The sequence below is a fragment of the Pleurodeles waltl genome, chromosome 4_1, assembly GCF_031143425.1.
Source record: "Pleurodeles waltl isolate 20211129_DDA chromosome 4_1, aPleWal1.hap1.20221129, whole genome shotgun sequence".
Classification (NCBI taxonomy): Eukaryota; Metazoa; Chordata; class Amphibia; order Caudata; family Salamandridae; genus Pleurodeles; species Pleurodeles waltl.
This window is the reverse complement of record NC_090442.1, coordinates 825,979,506-826,000,885: the sequence shown is the minus strand read 5'-3', so window position 1 is coordinate 826,000,885 and position 21,380 is coordinate 825,979,506. Positions and strand designations below refer to the sequence as shown.

Below are 21,380 nucleotides of genomic sequence, written 5' to 3'. Positions count from 1 at the left end.
TGTTCTGAATTGGGTTGTTGGTGTTGCCACATTTAGGCCTAAAGAACAAGTGATGGACAGAATGCTGAACAATCTCAAACATTCAACCCCAGTGCAGAAATCTAGGCCTAAATCCATTGTTTTACTGCTACCCATGCCATTCCAGGTTAGACCCACCCATATGCAAATCAGTGTTGACGCTGCTCCTCATGGGAATCACCTAGCTCGAACTGCCAAGCCTGGTCCTCCCTGGACTGTAAACAAGCATCCTTGGGCCAGTATCAGGGTATCACTCTTCAACGGCATGGCTAGCTTGACTCCAGTGGCATGGGGAGCAAGGACCCACATCTGGGTATACCCTTCCCACTTAGGGCGACAAATGCAAAAAGAGCAAGTGATGGACGGAATGCTGAACAATGTTGAACATTTACCCCCAGTACAGAGATCTGGGCCTAAATCCATCATTTGTTTGCAACCCATGCCATTCCAGTTTGGACCTAGCTATATGCAAATCAGTCTTAACCTTGCTAGCGATGGGAACAGACCAGCCCGAACTTCCAAACCAGGTCCTCCATGGATTGTAAACAAGCATCCTGGGACCGGTTTCAGGATATCACCTTTCATCAGCCAGACTGGCTTAACTCCAGTGGCATGGGAGCAAGAGACTCACGTCCGGGCATACCCTTCCGACTTAGGGTGACAAAAGCAAAAAGAGCAAGTAATGGATAAAATGGTGTACAATGTCAAACAGTCACAGACCTGGTCCTAAATTCATTGCTTTTTTTCAAAGCTGAACTTTCAGCAAACAGACAGTGGATGTTTTGGCATTCTGTTTTCCTCCTTGAAATGCACCCACATTTCAAAAGTAAAACACCAGCAGACCTATAAAACAGGTTGTGACATTTAAGCACAATTTGACACTAATTTCAAAGAGGATGCCCACAGCTCCTTCTGGGTGGTTACTCTAAACCAGTTCTGTGGCAGCTCCCCCTCTTGCTAGGATCGGCACCTTGCTGACTCGAAGGACAAGAGGGGAGGCAGGCCCAGGTGTGAGCCAAATCTTACATTAGGGGAATGAAACTGCAGACAGCATCATAGGAACCACACAGGAACACTTCATTTACAACATTGGTGCCAGGACTAGGGACTCTGGCCCATATTTGTACTTTTTGACGCATACCAGCGCCTGCGCCATTTTTTTACGCACAACCTCCATTGAAATGACTCCTGTCTTAGCAAAGACAGGAGTCATGCCCCCTTGCCCAATGTCCATGCCCAGAGGACTTCTGTCCCCTGGGCATGGTCATTGGGCACAGTGGCATGTAGGGGGGCCCAAATTAGGCCGACCATGGCACTTTAAAAAATAAAATAAAAATACTTACCTCATCTTACTTGTACTTACCTGGGATGGGTCCTCCCATCCATGGGTGTCCTCCAGGGGTGGGTGAGGGTGGCAGGGGGTGTCCCTGGGGGCAGGGAAGGGCACCGCTGTACTCCTTCCATGGTCAGAGACCATGGAAGTGAGCCCACAGGTCCCTTAACGCCTGCCCTCACCCAAGCATTAAAAACGGCACACATCAGGCTGTGCGCCGTTTTTTAAGCCCCTCCTGTGCTTCAAAATGACACAAGAGTATAAATAAGGCGCACAGGCCTTAAAGCTTTTTTTTGGGCGGGAACGCCTACCTTGCATGTCATTAACACAAGGCAGTTTCCTGCATCCAAAAAATGACGCACACTGAGGAATTTTGACGTCTGTGGGCTCGGGCGTCAAAGTTTAAATATGGCGCATGGTTTGCGCCGAATGTGCGTCAAAAATATTTACGCACATTCGGCGCCAAAAGAGTATAAATATGCCCCTGTGTTCTTAGAAATACCAGGTACTTGGGAGGTCTTGATTGTAACTACTATTGTTTAAAGAACATTTGAATTTTCTTTCCAATCATTTCAAAATGTCTGTCTGTGACAGAGCAGTCCCCTTTAAAGTGTACCAAGTGTCTGGGCACAGCCTCCAAGATATCCTATCTAGAAGAGAGCAGCTTCCTTCCCATACCCAAGGCCCATTGTCTCTGTCCTGGCAGCAGTTCACACCTGACCATAGGGAAGCCATCAATCTACCAGGTAAAAGTTGATTCCTCACAAGGCTTTGGGATGGCAAAGAGTACCTTTTCTATAGTACCTTTTCTGTAATAGTTAGACACAATTCTGAAATGAGGAGGGAAGACACTGCCTAGCATACCACAATTAGCCCAGATGTATTGTGGTAAGTGTGGTGCATGATTACACTTAATTTAATTCAAAGTCTTTAGTATTCACCATTTCATTTTTGGTGCAGCCAGTGCTGTGTACATATTTCAGGATTGTTGTCCTTCAGTAGAAAATAACAAGTGAAATTTGCTGGTGTTGGCAGTGCTGATCACATTCTTCTCATATTTAGTACCACTCCCAAAGCACAGGCCATCCCAGAGCTTGTCAACCCAATAACACAGCAAGGAGCCAATCACAAGAGGAGGAGAGAGTACGATGCCTGGTATACCAGCACACAATTAGCCGAGATGCATTTTGGTAAATGCAGTGTATGATGACACTCACTTCAGTTGAAAGTCTTTACTATTTTTTATTTACCAAACTACACAGATAGGCTATAGTAGTAATCATGGAGACATGCTTTACTCTGTCACTGTAGTGATTGGCAGGCACAATGGGTGCTGCATCCCAATGGTGATATTTCATTTTCAGTCCCTGGGTGTAATGTGGTTACCATATACTAGGGATGTTTAGGTAAATTAAATACTCCAATCAGCAGTATACCAATTTTACCATGGTGAAAGGAGAAGCCCAAACACTACCACTGGTTAGTATGAGTAAAGTGCACAGAGTTCTATTGCCAGTAGAAATAGCTTTCAGCAAAAAGGCCACAGAATTCAGTTTGACCTTGTAGAAAGGGCAGATTTCCAAACAAAGGACAGTGGCAGGAGAGGTAGACCTTGATAGGTGCCATGGGCAGTGACAGACTAGGTAGGCCATGATGAAGGGGCAGGCAGTGATGCTAAAAGTGAACACTAATAGGAAGTGGACACTGATGGAGGAAGTGGTCAGTGATGGGCAGTGACGCAATAGATAGGTACTGGAGTGCCATTTCATGATCAATTGAATGCAGTCAAGGATAGAGATGGAAATTTCACCAACAAGAGTGTTTACTCTTTATTACAGGCCTATTTGTTCCATGTGCAGGACGACCCTGCTCCGCTGCACTCCAGGCAAGCTACCACATTTAAGTGGCAAGAGCTAGCATTTACTTTTTATCTGAGTTCAGGAGCTGCAGAAGAGAATTTGTCTCTGTCCGCAGGGCTAATGGCACCTCCAGCTTCAATTGAGCACAGCAACATTTTTTATTTAGCTGCAAGCAGAGCCAATAAGAGCTCTGCTGTGCTTGGGTGTGATAACATCAAAATGAGCACACATTTACGAAGGCACTGAGGTATATATGAATGCACACCTTAGCATTAAGTGTTCATGAAGTATTTATGTTCACAAAAGTCTTATTGGGTGAATTGTATGTATGCAATAAAGCAAAATTCACCACTATGGTGGATTTACTACCACTGCAAAGCTGGAACTAGGTTTGGGACGATAAAAAGTTTCGAGAGGATGGTGAGGGTGTAGCCAATGAAGATTTGAAAAACATCCTTTAGTATTCTTATCTCATTAGGTGACTTTAGGTATAGGTAGAATGTTGATATGTCAGTGTTGGAAAGTTATTATGTCAAAGCTGGAATGTTGGGAGAGATTCTGGGGGTCATTCTGACCCCGGCCGGCGGCTACCGCCGCCGGCCTGGCGGGGCCCGCCAGAATACCGCTGCGCGGTCAAAAGACCGCCGCGGGTATTCTGGGTTTCCCGCTGGGCTGGCGGGCGACCGCCAGAAGGCCGCCCGCCAGCCCAGCGGGAAACACCCTTCCATGAGGATGCCGGCTCCGAATGGAGCCGGCGGAGTGGAAGGGGTGCGACGGGTGCAGTTGCACCCGTTGCGATTTTCAGTGTCTGCATGGCAGACACTGAAAATCTTTGTGGGGCCCTGTTACGGGGGCCCCTGCAGTGCCCATGCCATTGGATGGCGGTATGGGGCTCGGAATCCCCATGGCGGCGCAGCTAGCTCGCCGCCATGGAGGATTCCCCAGGGCAGCGGGAAACCGGCGGTACACCGCCGGTTTTCCGTTTCTGACCGCGGCGGTACCGCCAGCCTGTTGGCGGTGCTCCCGCAGTCGTTGGCCCTGGCGGATTTTACCACCAGGGTCAGAATGACCCCCTCTGTGTCTTTTGAAGAGGGGCTGAAGATGGCTGCTTGACGCTGCTTCATACAAAATAAACTTCACATTTTTCTACTCCACCCTTTGCTGAATGAGACTCCTCATCTTTTCCTGGCAATGAGGAGGAGTTGATACATGACCCATTTAACACACAATGGTTTTGGCCACAACGGGTACCAAACCCACAACCACTTTAAAAGTTTTGTTGCACTTACCTGGAGTGTCATGAGTAATTATAGCTCTTGAAAGATGCAGTACCTGTTGAGCAGAGAGACTTGCATTTTCACAGTTTTCTCATTCTTTTGAAAGTATTTTGCATCCAAATGTGGGACATGGATCTAGCTGTGACTCAGCCTGCGATTGGCTAGCCTAGCAGTAGCATATTCCTTGGGCCACTGTGTCAGTCTGGGAATCCAGCGCAAATATGTCAGACATATTCTGTGCTCCATTTTAAATTGAGACAGGTGTGCATCACTGGTAAAGGCACTGTTCGCTTAGTGTGTTATCAGCTAAGTTATCGATGGCCATTGCCTGAGCACAGCCATTTTGAAATGGGACAAAATGCAAGAGAATGAACTACAGCTGTGCATTAGTTATCCACTCATTGTTATCTAAGTGTGTCATCAGCAAATTGAGCACGACTGCAATACACATACTGTTCTTTTGGCATGTTACTATTAAGTTGTTTATACAGTGATATGCACTTTTGTATTCTTCATGTTATCAGTAGGGCACATCAGTGTTACACTGTGTCTTTGGTGTGTCACTGTTACAGTCTTTCAACAGTGATACCTATATTTTTTATCAACAGTTCATCATCTGTACACATCCAGGACACACGTACTGGGTCCTTGGTGTGTCTAACTTGGAATTGTTTTTCAGAGATATTCACACTCATATTTACAGGTCAAGCCTCAGACAAGGACTCATCTGTTTCAAAGTGTGTCAGAAATGGCATTTCTGTCAGTGTTATGCACAATAGGATGTTTCTATGATGCAGTCAGTAAATCAGCCAGCACCATTTTTAGAATCGCCTGGTGAACCACGAGGTGGGTGGAGAAAATGATTTGGTAATGCAATTGGTGTATCCAGATTTTGACCAGAATGGTAAAAAAAAGGTTTTGGTGCATTCCTTAGGTTTTGAAGGTTGTGATATTTTTCAACATTTACCTGATGTGGAAGGGGATGATGATGAAGTAATAGATGAGCATACAGAAACATGTGCAGCTCAGTCTGGGGATGTTACATCACAAATTCCTCACGTGAGGACAACATAGCAGATAAAATATAGATACTTATTTGTCATCACTCAAGAGGCTAGTGGCAGATTGTCATTTAAAATTTCACAGATCAATTGGTTCATGTCCAATTTTTTCCTCACTGTACGAACAAGACTATACAACAAAAAACTATAGTTATTAGGTAAACCAACATTGGATGAAATATTGCGCATAGCTAAGAGCAAAAATACATCGCAAATCTTTGTGAAGGAGTTCGAGGAGATAAAAACTGATGACATTAATATTGTATTACAAAAAGGGAAAATAGTGTTAAGGAGTTAAGTTAAAGAGTGAAGTTATGCTAAAGATGCTGCCAAGTCACCAAAAACATTTATTTTTAAACTATTTTATATTTCAGATGTCGAAATATTGCTCACTTTAAAAGTGGGAAACACTGTCTGGATAGTAATGTACCTGGAGAAATTGCAACAAATTATGACATTTTACAAAGGTGTGTCATAGTCAGACGAAGCAAACAGAAAGGGTGAACAATGTTGTCACTGAGTTGGTGGAAGAAAAGAATGATAATCATTTGGACAAACTCCAAGAGGAGCTCCAAGACAAGGTTTTGGTTATCAGAGAAGAATGCATGTCTAAAGGCAATCCAACTGATTGTATGGACCCATATGTTGATGTATTGGTGGGTGATAGATCAGTGAGACTCCTGTTGGATTCTGGGGCCAAATAACTATTATAACCAAGGAACTGTTTCATGAAAATGGCTGGATAGAGTTCTGGAACCCCCTGATCATGCCCTAGTGTCCCATGAAGGAAGACATTTTGTTAGAGGACATATCAATGTTCAAGGAAAAAAAATATTTTTGGAAAGGATTAAGTGGCAGTCAAAGGGTTATGTATATTCAGTTGGTTCTACTAAGGTCTCCTAAAGATTATTTTGAGACCTGGCACTAAAGACCAGGTTTTGATATTATTAGGTGAAAGATTGGTGGACGAGGTGAGGGCCAAGTTTCCATCTGAATTCTCTGATAAACTGGGCAACATTAATGCTTTTCAACACAGAATCAAAGTAAAGCATGGTTCGGTTCCTGTGAAACATAAATTATGAAGTGTGCCCTTGTCTATTAGGGAAGATCTCAAGAAGGAATTGATAGGCTCATGTGACAAGGGAAACTTAGAACCAATTGAGGCTTCCTTATGGTTATCACCTTTGGAGTTAGCACTTAAATAGAGTAGTGAATTAAAAGTCTGAGTGGACCTATGGAGTCTTAACAAGGATTTTTTACTTGATTGCAAACCTCTTACAAATATTTCTGATCTTCTGGCACTAGTTTCTGGGGCAAAGTAGTTTACTAAAATTAACCTTAGCCTCAGCTTACCATCAAGTGGCCTTAGACCAGATTCTAGACATTATACAGCATTTGTCTTTCTGATTGGTACACTCTTATACTGCAGGATGTCATTTGCATTAGCTTCAGCGTCATTTGTTTTTCAAATAATTAAGTACAAGTTGTTCAGAGGTGTGAAAAGGGTTGTTGCTTTTCAAGACGACATGTTCATTTTTGCAGCAACTAAGGAGGGGCATGAAGTCATTCTTAATCAAGTAGTGAATATTTTGCAAGAGAAGGGGTAGTGGTGAAAATAGAGAAATGTGAACTTTGTAAAAAAAAAGGTTGAGTATTTGGGTCATATGTGCTCTGGTGACAGGATTGAACAAAGGCATGGTTTGATTAAGGCTCTAATTGGTGTAATACCAGCCACTGCTAAAATAGGTCTCAAATCCTTTACAGGGTTGTGTGAATTTTTTCTGCTTTATTCCTGCCTATGCCTCACACATTAATCCGTTAACTGCGCTTTTTAAGAAGAATGTGCCTTTTATTGGGGATTCAACATGCCATGACTCATTTGAGTGGCTAAAGAGACAGTTGCCAAGGTCCAAAATCCTGAAGTCTTTTGGTCTGAGGTTGTTGTGTTGTATTGCTATAGATGCTGTTGTAATGCTGTAGTAATCATGGCCTAGGTGCTGCCTTCACTCAATGTCATGGTAGTTGACAAACATAATTGGATATGTTTCTAAGTTGAGAGAAGTGGAGACCCACTTTTCCACTGTAGAGCAGTAGAATTTGCCCAGAAAAATCTCTGCCATGCTAGGCGGAGTTCCGCAAGCAGTGGAGTGTGGTAAGTTGCTTCTTCTTTTTGCTGCTCGAGTAAATGTTCTCAACATGAGTCGAAGGTTCCTCAACATGAGCGGTAGTGTCCTACCGCGACTGCTTGCATTCAGGAATCTCGCCGGGAGGTGGTCTATTATTTGATTTTTCTCACTCGTGCTCACGAACCTACAGTTGGCAAATGCAAGCGAGAGGAAAAACTCTGCTCCATGCCACTCTGTAGAGTTTTTGGGAACTCAAAACTCCGCAAACTCCACCGGCAGAGCAGAATATATCACCCACCCCTACTGTTCAAAAGAAATAGTTGGCCCATTTGGGGCGATAAATTCACTGCAAAAACATATTATAAACCTCTGGTGGCTATCCCGAGTAGTGGTGAAATTAAAGACCAGACACCTAGGCTTTCCAGAGTGTCTACAAAACTGTTGCAATTTCTTTTGTATATAGTACACATTCGAAGGGCAAAGAATGTAATAGCTGATTTTCTTTCTAGATTTGCATTTGAAATGGAATGTGTGGATAATGGTGAGGATCAACTTGAGAGAATTGTTTGATTGTAGCACTTGATTTGCAGGATGCGCATGATATTTCAGAGTTTGAGTGGAAGGTGGAAATGTTGGTGGATGAGAACCTGAAGTTAGCCACTAGGTATGCAACTAATGTATGGCCCTCAGAAAAAATGGCTCTGAGTTCTTGCCAACCTTTTTGGAATGATTTATGCTAAGTTGTCAATGGATGATGGTTTTTTTTTTTGAGAGCAGCGAAATTGGTTCCTCCTGTTGGTATAAGGGATAGGTTGATCAAGGCAGCTCACAACAACATTGGGGATACACTTTTACTAAGTGGCAGTGAGACAAACATTGAGGTGCCCCTCAATGGGCAAAGAGGTTGACCATTTAGGTAGGGAGTCTTTTTTATGCGCTAATTTGAAAAAGAGCTTGGTAATTAAAAATAAACTCCCTTACAGCTTATTCAATGTCTGTTTAGGGCTTGGGAGAAGGTTGATATTGACCTGGTTGGCCCTGTCACTACTTCACTGAGTCTGTTCCACTTTGTGTTGGTAGTGTTTGATTTCTATTCAAAATGGCCTGGGGTAAAATTTGTAGCTGAGCTGAATGCCAAGGTTGGCATTCAATTTTTGAAGGATATTTTCTTTAGGGAAGAGTAACAATTTATGATTTTGAATAACGGTGTACAATTTGTCAATGAGGAGGTAGACAGGTTTCTAAAATCTGGGGATGTTAAACATTTGAAAACTTTGTTATATCATCCCCAAACCAGGTGTGGCCAGGTGGAATGAATCAGCCACGTGTTATTCAAACCTATTCATTGGGCTTTTGCCAACAGGTGTGTTGTGATAAACACCGTACGTTTGAAGTTATTGTACCAATCTCCATTCATCTACCCAGGTGTCTCTTTTTGAATTGCTGGGAGGCAGGACACCTGCTATCAAGGTTTGTACAAGTTAGAAAACTAGGTGGGTAAAGTTTGGAGCAGAACTGGATGATATTGATGACAAGCTAAAGAGAAATATAGCAGAAGCTAAGTCCAAGCAAAAGGAAATGTTTGATAGTCACAACTTTGTCACCTCTGTTTCGACTTTGACAGATTTTAGTTTTGGATGGGAGGTATTTGTGAATCCACAGGTATTTCCCCTTATATTATGTTTAGGGTAATTTAGATATTGTTGTGATATTACATGTTTATAAGCAATGGTTTCATTGTCATGTACATTTTATTTGTTCTTATTTTATTTTTTAAAACAGGATTTAGGCCCTCATTATGAACACGGCGGTAAAAAACGCTGTGTTCATGCTGGCGGTCAAAACACTGACCGCCAGCGTCCCCGTATCCCTGCCGGGCGTATTAGGAACATTCCTGTGGGCAGGCGGGTGGAAACATTGTTTCCGCCCACCGGCCCACAGTGAGGCCTGGCCGGGACATTGACGGCGGCTCCACATGGAGTCGCCGTCAGTGCCTCTGTGCGGCGGATGCAACTGCACCCGTCGCGCAGATCACTGCCCGACCTGCACGATGGGGCACTGCATCGGGGCCCCTGCACTGCCCATGCCAAGTGCAGGGGCCCCAAGGGGTGCCCCGGTGCACCCCTTCCGCCACCGTTTAAGGCTGGTGGCTGAGGAAACATTATCCGAGGGGCAGCACTGCTGCCCTGTTGGATAATGTTTCCAACCACCGCCAGGCTGCCTGATGGAGGCCTGGGTTCATTACGGCTGACGGTTTTACTCGCCACCGCCGGCATGGTGGGCCACACCGCCATGTTCATAATGACCGCCTTAGTGGTTGTACTGTTTCCAGGTGTGTTCTCCTAAGAGGAAAATAACTTTAGTGTTCTTATGTCACTAGGTGAGTTTGGGTATGGGTAGAATGTTGATATGTCAGTGTTGGAATGTTATTATGTCAAATCTGGAATGTTGAGAGATTCTGTCTCAGTTGAAGAGAGGCTGAAGGTGGCTCTGTGATGCTTCCCAGGTGTGGCAGCTTTATATGAAATAAACTTCCAGTTTTTCTACTCCACTGTTTCAGTCTCTGTGTGTTTTCTGAATGAGACACCACACATCCTCAAAGTCCTATACTTGCAATTAATACGTGTATGATGTGGGAAATATCCCCAAGCACTTCCACATTTACAGGTGATGCAGGGTACCAGAACACTTTAGGGAAACTATTTTCTCTGCTATGATCAAAAAAAGCTAAGATGCTGCCACCTTAGAAATAACTTTACACAGGTGAATTTTCTGTGGCTGAAAATCAGTGGGTTTTAAACAAGGCCATACAAACATAAATGTACATTTTCTTAGAGTTAGGGAAGTATGTCTCAGAGGTTTTGTGATTTCCATAGAAGGTATAATCTACTGAAATTCTAAGAGGGACCTTATAAGAGTAATGATTAAGAAATTGAAATATATGTGGTGACCAATTAAACTTCTAAGCTAACCACTATGCTACCAGCAAGAAATGCATATTGGATGTACTATAGTTCTATGTTCAGGAGAAGCGGGAGGGCAGCAAATAGTCAAGAAGGCTAGAACAGCATGATGCTATGCATTGACTCTGCTTTCAACTTACTGTGCAACCTGGTTTTCTAGCACTTTTCAATAATGTATTTTTTATTGCCGATAAGAACAATTGTATTAGTATCTTTCAGCATTGGGGGATAAGAGCTCTTCCTGTCAATAGGCTTACACCTACAGGGAATTTGCATCTCCCAGTTCTCTCTCCTGTCCATATACATTTTAATATGTAAATGAGCCTTAGCCTTAACCCTTTTCTCTGTGTAACTTTCCGTTGCTTTATAGCTAAACCCATTCTTGATACATACATTTGCATTCAAGAAATATCAGGGGCTGACACAATATACATTAACAAGAAATACATTGAATAAAAAGTCAGTGATGTATTGTACAACATGAAAATGCTTTGAGTACCTTCACACGGGTATGCAATATTTTGAGTATTTTAATGTTTCTTTCTATGTTGATATTTCAAGGCATTAAGGAAGGAAGGTAAATCTGTAAACATCCAAAAAGTGATGGACCAGTGGACCATGCAGATGGGTTATCCAGTTATCACAATCATCAGGAATGAAACTGCAGATGGCGTAATAGGAATTACGCAGGAACACTTCATTTACGACATTGGTGCCAAAACCAGGGATTCGGAACTTAGAAATAACAGGTACTTGGGAGTAGGGTGGGGCCTTGATTGTAATTGCTGTTATTTCATGGACATTTGGATTTTCTTTTCAATTGTTTGAATTGTCCCTATGTGATTTAGTACTTTCTGTATTCTTAAAAGTGAACCCTCAATATTGAAAGAAAATTCTTAATGAAATATGAATAATACCTTTATACCTTTTCAAACATACCACTTCCTCCATTCTAAAATCTGCAAATAATGTATTTTAGTATTAACTAATGCTATGGTGCTCAACATACCTACCACAAAAGGATCGAAGACTGAGTCAGCCTTCCTAGAATTCAAAGTCATGGCTGCCTGATTGCTGCATGTTGCAGAAGTGAACATTAATACACTGAACCATTCTGGCAGCCATTTTGAAGCTAGTTGAGTAGAACACTATAGTGAAGAGGGAACTCTGTTCCACAATGGATGCTTTGCCAATTCCAGTAGGATTAAGCCCTGAATATTAGTTGGGTGCAACAGTATCACCGTATGGAATACCACTCCACCAGATTCTGAGCAGACTTGTGTTCCCACCCCAAACCTAATATAACAGGGTGATAATTCCACCCGGAAAAATCTCATAAGTCTTTGGCTTCAGCAACAACCAAGCCTCTTTCCCCATTTGTTCCTGAACAGTGAAAGCAGACAGTGGGCTCCCATGCCATAACACAGTTTTCCCTTCTCTGCCCTTCTCCGAGCAGATCCCTCCCTCTATCCCTACAACACACAGAGATGCCTACTTATTACCTGTCAGTGCACTGTCCCATTACTACCTTTACCCATTAATGCCCAACTTCTATTACAGCTATGACAATGTCATCTCAATTTAGCTTCATATTATTACTGTGCTCCTACTCTGGGTGCATTGCAACACACTCTCGTACTGCAATGCCCCCAATAATGCTTCCAGTCAGTAAAGAGCCCTTATTTCCAAATATGGGTTAATGTTGATGCCCAAACATATCTAATTTTATGGAAGTCAAGTTGCAGGAAAGGGCAAAATCCTGGTATTCTATATTTAGCCAGTTATTTTAAGGAAAAGGTTTGAGACAATATTCACATTTAGAGATGTATTTACTAGCCAAAGTAATCATTACAAAAGGCAAAAGAATGGTTAATCGTTCAAGGGAGTTAGCATAATAAAATCATAAAAAAAGACTACAATTACCCAGCTAGTCCTATCAAGTAGACTGACTGATATGGGTCTGTTTTATTCAAAGTCTAAGGAAAGTCTCTGAATCACTGGAAGAAGGAAGCTAACCAACCACAGGAGTTCAAAGGAATCTGGTTATTCCCCAAAATGAGTGTAAATGTGGGGTAAAAAAATTGTACTTGTGCAGCACCAATCACATTAATTAATATCTTAAAATAACTCATAGTTTGGCTTACAAAGCTCAGAATTTGTTATTAATGCAAAACATGAGTGATAAGCAATGAACTGCTTACTGCTTATGCACATAAATAACATGTTAACAGAGACTCAGCTGAGTGGTCTTGCAAATGTGCAACATCCGAACATCTTTGCCTGGAAAGCTAGTAGAATATAATTTTGTAACATTCAAGTAGACACCGTGGTATACAGCTAAATGATTTTCTGAAACAGAAATATCACCTGAACGTGCAGGACACCCAAATAAACAAGCACTCTTAAACCCTTCTGTGCAGAGGACGTAGTGGTTACGTCCTTCGGCACAGTGCTGCTGTGCCGAAGACGTAACCACTACGTCCTCGGCACACAGCCCAGAGGGAGCGCTCTCGCTCCCTCTGTGTGCTTCCCCCCACCCCCCCAAAGTCAGGGATGGAAGGGGAAGCCCTTCCCCTTCCACCCCCGACTCCCCCCACCCCCCTGTGACGTCAGCGTGCGAGCGCACGCTGATTAGTCACAGGGTCTCCCCCATCGCGCTGGAAGCTCTGCTTCCAGCGCGATTGAAAGAGAAATGCTCAGCATTTCTCTTTCAATCACGTGGGGGAGGCCCGGAGAGGCTTCAAAGGGAAGGAAATGTATTTCCTTCCCTTTGAAGTCTCTCCCAGGGTTCCAAAAGCCGGATTACTTGCAATCCGGCTTTTGAAACCCCACTAGAAACCAGGGATTTTTATTTTATTTTTAAATCGACATAAGGGAGCGACCCCTTGGGCAAGGGTCGCTCCCAGGGGGGCATTTTTTTGGGAAGGCCTTTTCTGCCCCCCCTGGGGGCAGATTGGCCTATTATTAGGCCGATCTGCCCCCAGGGGGGGCAGAAACCTCTAGGCACAAGGGATCATTTTTTTTTTTTCTTTTTGTTTTGTTTTGGTTCTGTTTTAGGTGGGGAGCGACCCCTTAGGCAAGGGTCGATCCCCTAGGGGGCAAATTATATTTAGGCCATTTCTGCCCCTCTTGGGGGCAGATTGGTCTATTTTGATGAGGCCAATCTGCCCCCAAGGGGGGCAGAAACCACTAGACACCAGGGAGGTTTTTTTTTAACATGAATTTCACGCACGGGGAGCGACCCCTTAGGCAAGGGTCGCTCCCTGGGGGGGGGGATTATTTTAGGCCATTTCTGACCCCCTGGGGGGTAGATCAGCCTATTTTGATTACGCTGATCTGCCCCCAAGGGGGGCAGAAACCACTAGGCACCAGGGATTTTTTGTTTTTTTTGTTTTACAGATGGGGAGCGACCCCTTGGACAAGGGTCGCTCCCCTGGAGGGGCAAATTGTATTTTGGCCATTTCTGCCCGCAGATCGGCCGATTTTAGGTCAATCTGCCCCCAAGGGGGGCAAAAACCACTAGGCACCAGGGATCTTTTTTTCGCGCCGTCACGCAAGGGGCGCGACCTTGTAGGCAAGGGTCACCCCCGGGGGGAGTGGGTGGGGGGGCAAATTTATTTTAGCCCATTTTTGCCCCCCTTGGGGGCAGATTGGCCGATTGTAGATCAATCTGCCCCCAAGGGGGCAGAAACCACTAGGCACCGAGGATTTTTTTTTTGGCGCTGATGTCACGCAGGGGGAGCAACCCCGTAGGCAAGGGTCGCTCCCGGGGGGGGTTAGAGGGGTGGGGGACAAATTTACTTTAGGCCATTTCTGCCCCCCCCAGGGCCGGCTGAGCTAGAGGCCAAAATCCACAGGTAGGCATTGTTTTCTATGAAAATATTTGATGTGTCCAAGTTGTGTTTTGGGCCATTTCCTGTCGCGGGCGCTAGGCCTACCCACACAAGTGAGGTATCATTTTTATTGGGAGACTTGGGGGAACGCTGGGTGGAAGGAAATTTGTGGCTCCTCTCAGATTCCAGAACTTTCTGTCACCGAAATGTGAGGAAAACGTGTTTCTTTAGCCAAATTTTGAGGTTTGCAAAGGATTCTGGGCAACAGAACCTGGTCAGAGCCCCACAAGTCACCCCATCTTGGATTCCCCTAGGTCTCTAGTTTTCGAAAATACACTGGTTTGCTAGGTTTCCCTAGGTGCCGGCGAGCTAGAGGCCACAATCTACAGGTAGGCACTTTGCAAAAAACACCTCTGTTTTCTTTAAAAAAATGTGATGTGTCCATGTTGTGTTTTGGGCCATTTCCTGTCGCGGGCGCTAGGCCTACCCACACAAGTGAGGTATCTTTTTTATCTGGAGACTTGGGGGAACACTGGGTGGAAGGAAATTTGTGGCTCCTCTCAGATTCCAGAACTTTCTGTCACCGAAATGTGAGGAAAACATGTTTTTTTAGCCAAATTTTGAGGTTTGCAAAGGATTCTGGGTAACAGAACCTGGTCAGAGGCCCACAAGTCACCCCATCTTGGATTCCCCTAGGTCTCTAGTTTTCAAAAATGCACAGGTTTGGTAGGTTTCCCTAGGTGCCGGCTGAGCTAGAGGCCAAAATCTACAGGTAGGCACTTTGCAAAAAACACCTCTGTTTTCTTTCAAAAAATGTGATGTGTCAACGTTGTGTTTTGGGGTATTTCCTGTGACGGGCGCTAGGCCTACCCACACAAGTGAGGTATCATTTTTATCAGGAGACTTGGGGGAACGCTGGGTGGAAGGACATTTGTGGCTCCTCTCAGATTCCAGAATTTTCTGTCACCGAAATGTGAGGAAAACTTGTTTTTTTAGCCAAATTTTGAGGTTTGCAAAGGATTCTGGGTAACAGAACCTGGTCAGAGCCCCACAATTCACCCTATCTTGGATTCCCCTAGGTCTCTAGTTTTTAAAAATGCACAGGTTTGGTAGATTTCCCTAGGTGCCGGCTGAGCTAGAGGCCAAAACCTACAGGTAGGCACTTTGCAAAAATTACCTCAGTTTTCTTAAAAAAAATATGATGTGTCCACGTTGTGTTTTGGGGCGTTTCCTGTCACGGGCGCTAGGCCTACCCACACAAGTGAGGTATAATTTTTATCAGGAGACTTGGGGGAACGCTGGGTGGAAGGAAATTTGTGGCTCCTCTCAGATTCCAGAACTTTCTGTCACCGAAATGTGAGGAAAAGGTGTTTGTTAAGCCAAATTTTGAGGTTTGGAAAGGATTCTGGGTAACAGAACCTGGTTAGAGCCCCACAAGTCACCCCATCTTCGATTCCCCTAGGCCTCTAGTTTTCAAAAATACACAGCTTTGGTAGGTTTCCCTAGGTGGCGGCTGAGCTAGAGGCCAAAATCTACAGGTAGGCACTTTGCAAAAAACACCTCTGTTTTCTTTAAAAAAATGTGATGTGTTTATGTTGTGTTTTGGGGCATTTCCTGTGACGGGCGCTCGGCCTACCCACACAAGTGAGGTATCATTTTTATCTGGAGACTTGGGGTAACGCTGGGTAGAAGGAAATTTTATGGCTCCTCTCAGATTCCAGAACTTTCTGTCACCGAAATGTGAGGAAAACGTGTTTTTTTAGCCAAATTTTGAGGTTTGCAAAGGATTCTGGGTAACAGAACCTGGTCAGAGCCCCACAAGTCACCCCTTCTTGGATTCCCCTAGGTCTCTAGTTTAAAAAAATGCACAGGTTTGGTAGGTTTCCCTAGGTGCCGGCTGAGCTAGAGGCCAAAATCTACAGGTAGGCACTTTGCAAAAAACACCTCTGTTTTCTTTCAAAAAATGTGATGTGTCCACGTTGTGTTTTGGGGCATTTCCTGTCACGGGTGCTAGTCCTACCCACACAAGTGAGGTATCATTTTTATCGGGAGACTTGGCGGAACGCTGGGTACAAGGAAATTTGAGGCTCCTCTCAGATTCCAGAACTTTCTGTCACCGAAATGTGAGGAAAACGTGTTTTTTTAGCCAAATTTTGAGGTTTACAAAGGATTCTGGGTAACAGAACCTGGTCAGAGCCCCACAAGTCACCCCATCTTGGATTCCCCTAGGTCTCTAGTTTTCAAAAATGCACAGGTTTGGTAGGTTTCCCTAGGTGCCGGCTGAGCTAGAGGCCAAAATCTACAGGTAGGCACTTTGCAAAAAACACCTCTGTTTTCTTTCAAAAAATGTCATGTGTCCACGTTGTGTTTTGGGGTATTTCCTGTGACGGGCGCTAGGCCTACCCACACAAGTGAGGTATCATTTTTATCAGGAGACTTGGGGGAACGCTGGGTGGAAGGACATTTGTGGCTCCTCTCAGATTCCAGAATTTTCTGTCACCGAAATGTGAGGAAAACGTGTTTTTTTAGCCAAATTTTGAGGTTTGCAAAGGATTCTGGGTAACAGAACCTGGTCAGAGCCCACAATTCACCCTATCTTGGATTCCCCTAGGTCTCTAGTTTTTAAAAATGCACAGGTTTGGTAGATTTCCCTAGATGCCGGCTGAGCTAGAGGCCAAAACCTACAGGTAGGCACTTTGCAAAAATTACCTCAGTTTTCTTAAAAAAAATATGATGTGTCCACGTTGTGTTTTGGGGCGTTTCCTGTCACGGGCGCTAGGCCTACCCACACAAGTGAGGTATAATTTTTATCAGGAGACTTGGGGGAACGCTGGGTGGAAGGAAATTTGTGGCTCCTCTCAGATTCCAGAACTTTCTGTCACCGAAATGTGAGGAAAAGGTGTTTGTTAAGCCAAATTTTGAGGTTTGGAAAGGATTCTGGGTAACAGAACCTGGTCAGAGCCCCACAAGTCACCCCATCTTCGATTCCCCTAGGCCTCTAGTTTTCAAAAATACACAGCTTTGGTAGGTTTCCCTAGGTGGCGGCTGAGCTAGAGGCCAAAATCTACAGGTAGGCACTTTGCAAAAAACACCTCTGTTTTCTTTCAAAAAATTTGATGTGTTTATGTTGTGTTTTGGGGCATTTCCTGTGACGGGCGCTCGGCCTACCCACACAAGTGAGGTATCATTTTTATCTGGAGACTTGGGGTAACGCTGGGTAGAAGGAAATTTTATGGCTCCTCTCAGATTCCAGAACTTTCTGTCACCGAAATGTGAGGAAAACGTGTTTTTATAGCCAAATTTTGAGGTTTGCAAAGGATTCTGGGTAACAGAACCTGGTCAGAGCCCCACAAGTCACCCCTTCTTGGATTCCCCTAGGTCTCTAGTTTAAAAAAATGCACAGGTTTGGTAGGTTTCCCTAGGTGCCGGCTGAGCTAGAGGCCAAAATCTACAGGTAGGCACTTTGCAAAAAACACCTCTGTTTTCTTTCAAAAAATGTGATGTGTCCACGTTGTGTTTTGGGGCATTTCCTGTCACGGGTGCTAGTCCTACCCACACAAGTGAGGTATCATTTTTATCGGGAGACTTGGCGGAACGCTGGGTACAAGGAAATTTGTGGCTCCTCTCAGATTCCAGAACTTTCTGTCACCGAAATGTGAGGAAAACGTGTTTTTTTAGCCAGATTTTGAGGTTTGCAAAGGATTCTGGGTAACAGAACTTGGTCACAGCCCCACAAGTCACCCCATCTTGGATTTCCCTAGGTCTCTAGTTTTAAAAAATGCACAGGTTTGGTAGGTTTCCCTAGGTGCCGGCTGAGCTAGACGCCAAAATCTACAGGTAGGCACTTTGCAAAAAGCACCTCTGTTTTCTTTAAAAAAATGTGATGTGTCCACGTTGTGTTTTGGGGCATTTCCTGTCACGGGTGCTAGGCCTACCCACACAAGTGAGGTATCATTTTTATCGGGAGACTTGGCGGAACGCTGGGTGCAAGGAAATTTGTGGCTCCTCTCAGATTCCAGAACTTTCTGTCACCGAAATATGAGGAAAACGTGTTTTTTTAGCCAAATTTTGAGGTGTGCAAAGGATTCTGGGCAACAGAACATTTTGAGAGCCCCACAAGTCACCCCATCTTGGATTTCCCTAGGTCTCTAGTTTTAAAAAATGCACAGGTTTGGTGGGTTTCCCTAGGTGCCGGCTGAGCTAGAGGCCAAAATCTACAGGTAGGCACTTTGCAAAAAACACCTCTGTTTTCTTTAAAAAAATGTGATGTGTCCATGTTGTGTTTTGGGGCATTTCCTGTCACGGGCGCTAGGCCTACCCACACAAGTGAGGTATCATTTTTATCGGGAGACTTGGGGAAACGCTGGGTGGAAGGAAATTTGTGGCTCCTCTCAGATTCCAGAACTTTCTGTCACCGAAATGTGAGAAAAACGTGTTTTTTTAGCCAAATTTTGAGGTTTGCAAAGGATTCTGGGTAACAGAACCTGGTCAGAGCCCCACAAGTCACCCCTTCTTGGATTCCCCTAGGTCTCTAGTTTTAAAAAATGCACAGGTTTGGTAGGTTTCCCTAGGTGCCAGCTGAGCTAGAGGCCAAAATCTACAGGTAGGCACTTTGCAAAAAACACCTCTGTTTTCTTTCAAAAAATTTGATGTGTCAACGTTGTGTTTTGGGGCATTTCCTGTCACGGGTGCTAGGCCTACCCACACAAGTGAGGTATCATTTTTATCGGGAGACTTTGCGGAACGCTGGGTACAAGGAAATTTGTGGCTCCTCTCAGATTCCAGAACTTTCTGTCACCGAAATGTGAGGAAAACGTGTTTTTTAGCCAGATTTTGAGGTTTGCAAAGGATTCTGGGTAACAGAACTTGGTCAGAGCCCCACAAGTCACCCCATCTTGGATTCCCCTAGGTCTCTAGTTTTCAAAAATGCACAGGTTTGGTAGGTTTCCCTACGTGCCGGCTGAGCTAGAAGCCAAAATCTACAGGTAGGCACTTTGCAAAAAACACCTCTGTTTTCTTTTAAAAAATGTGATGTGTCCACGTTGTGTTTTGGGGCATTTCCTGTCACGGGTGCTAGGCCTACCCACACAAGTGAGGTATCATTTTTATCGGGAGACTTGGCGGAACGCTGAGTGCATGGAAATTTGTGGCTGCTCTCAGATTCCAGAACTTTCTGTCACTGAAATGTGAGGAAAACGTGTTTTTTTAGCCAAATTTTGAGGTTTGCAAAGGATTCTGGGTAAAAGAACCTGTTCAGAGCCCCACAAGTCACCCCATCTTGGATTTCCCTAGGTCTCTAGTTTTAAAAAATGCACAGGTTTGGTAGGTTTCCCTAGGTGCCGGCTGAGCTAGAGGCCAAAATCTACAGGTAGGCACTTTGCAAAAAACACCTCTGTTTTCTTTAAAAAAATGTGATGTGTCCATGTTGTGTTTTGGGGCATTTCCTGTCACGGGCGCTAGGCCTACCCACACAAGTGAGGTATCATTTTTATCGGGAGACTTGGGGAAACGCTGGGTGGAAGGAAATTTGTGGCTCCTCTCAGATTCCAGAACTTTCTGTCACCGAAATGTGAGAAAAACGTGTTTTTTTAGCCAAATTTTGAGGTTTGCAAAGGATTCTGGGTAACAGAACCTGGTCAGAGCCCCACAAGTCACCCCTTCTTGGATTCCCCTAGGTCTCTAGTTTTAAAAAATGCACAGGTTTGGTAGGTTTCCCTAGGTGCCAGCTGAGCTAGAGGCCAAAATCTACAGGTAGGCACTTTGCAAAAAACACCTCTGTTTTCTTTCAAAAAATGTGATGTGTCAACGTTGTGTTTTGGGGCATTTCCTGTCACGGGTGCTAGGCCTACCCACACAAGTGAGGTATCATTTTTATCGGGAGACTTTGCGGAACGCTGGGTACAAGGAAATTTGTGGCTCCTCTCAGATTCCAGAACTTTCTGTCACCGAAATGTGAGGAAAACGTGTTTTTTAGCCAGATTTTGAGGTTTGCAAAGGATTCTGGGTAACAGAACTTGGTCAGAGCCCCACAAGTCACCCCATCTTGGATTCCCCTAGGTCTCTAGTTTTCAAAAATGCACAGGTTTGGTAGGTTTCCCTACGTGCCGGCTGAGCTAGAAGCCAAAATCTACAGGTAGGCACTTTGCAAAAAACACCTCTGTTTTCTTTTAAAAAATGTGATGTGTCCACGTTGTGTTTTGGGGCATTTCCTGTCACGGGTGCTAGGCCTACCCACACAAGTGAGGTATCATTTTTATCGGGAGACTTGGCGGAACGCTGAGTGCATGGAAATTTGTGGCTGCTCTCAGATTCCAGAACTTTCTGTCACTGAAATGTGAGGAAAACGTGTTTTTTTAGCCAAATTTTGAGGTTTGCAAAGGATTCTGGGTAAAAGAACCTGTTCAGAGCCCCACAAGTCACCCCATCTTGGATTTCCCTAGGTCTCTAGTTTTAAAAAATGCACAGGTTTGGTAGGTTTCCCTAGGTGCCGGCTGAGCTAGAGGCCAAAATCTACAGGTAGGCACTTTTCAAAAAACACCTCTGTTTTCTTTCAAAAAATTTGATGTGTCCACGTTGTGTTTTGGGGCATTTCCTGTCACGGGCGCTAGGCCTACCCAAACAAATGAGGTAGCATTTTTATCGGGGAGACTTGGAGGAACGCTGGGTGGAAGGAAATTTGTGGCTCCTCTCAGATTCCAGAACTTTCTGTCACCGAAATGTGAGGAAAACGTGTTTTTTTAGCCAAATTTTGAGGTTTGCAAAGGATTCTGGGTAACAGAACCTGGTCAGAGCCCCACAAGTCACCCCTTCTTGGATTCCCCTAGGTCTCTAGTTTTAAAAAATGCACAGGTTTGGTAGGTTTCCCTAGGTGCCGGCTGAGCTAGAGGCCAAAATCTACAGGTAGGCACTT

At 44.4% G+C, this 21,380-nt stretch overlaps 1 protein-coding gene across 1 annotated transcript in view; it reads left to right on the top strand.

Moving 5' to 3' along the window:
• The window catches only part of TRHDE (thyrotropin releasing hormone degrading enzyme), a 2,205,852-nt gene that overhangs the window by 1,376,552 nt on the left and 807,920 nt on the right, over positions 1–21,380 (top strand). Inside the window, exon 9 of the mRNA XM_069229561.1 lies at positions 11,199–11,386. Within this exon, the coding sequence (XP_069085662.1) occupies positions 11,199–11,386 (188 nt within the window). The remainder of the gene's footprint in view (positions 1–11,198; positions 11,387–21,380) is intronic.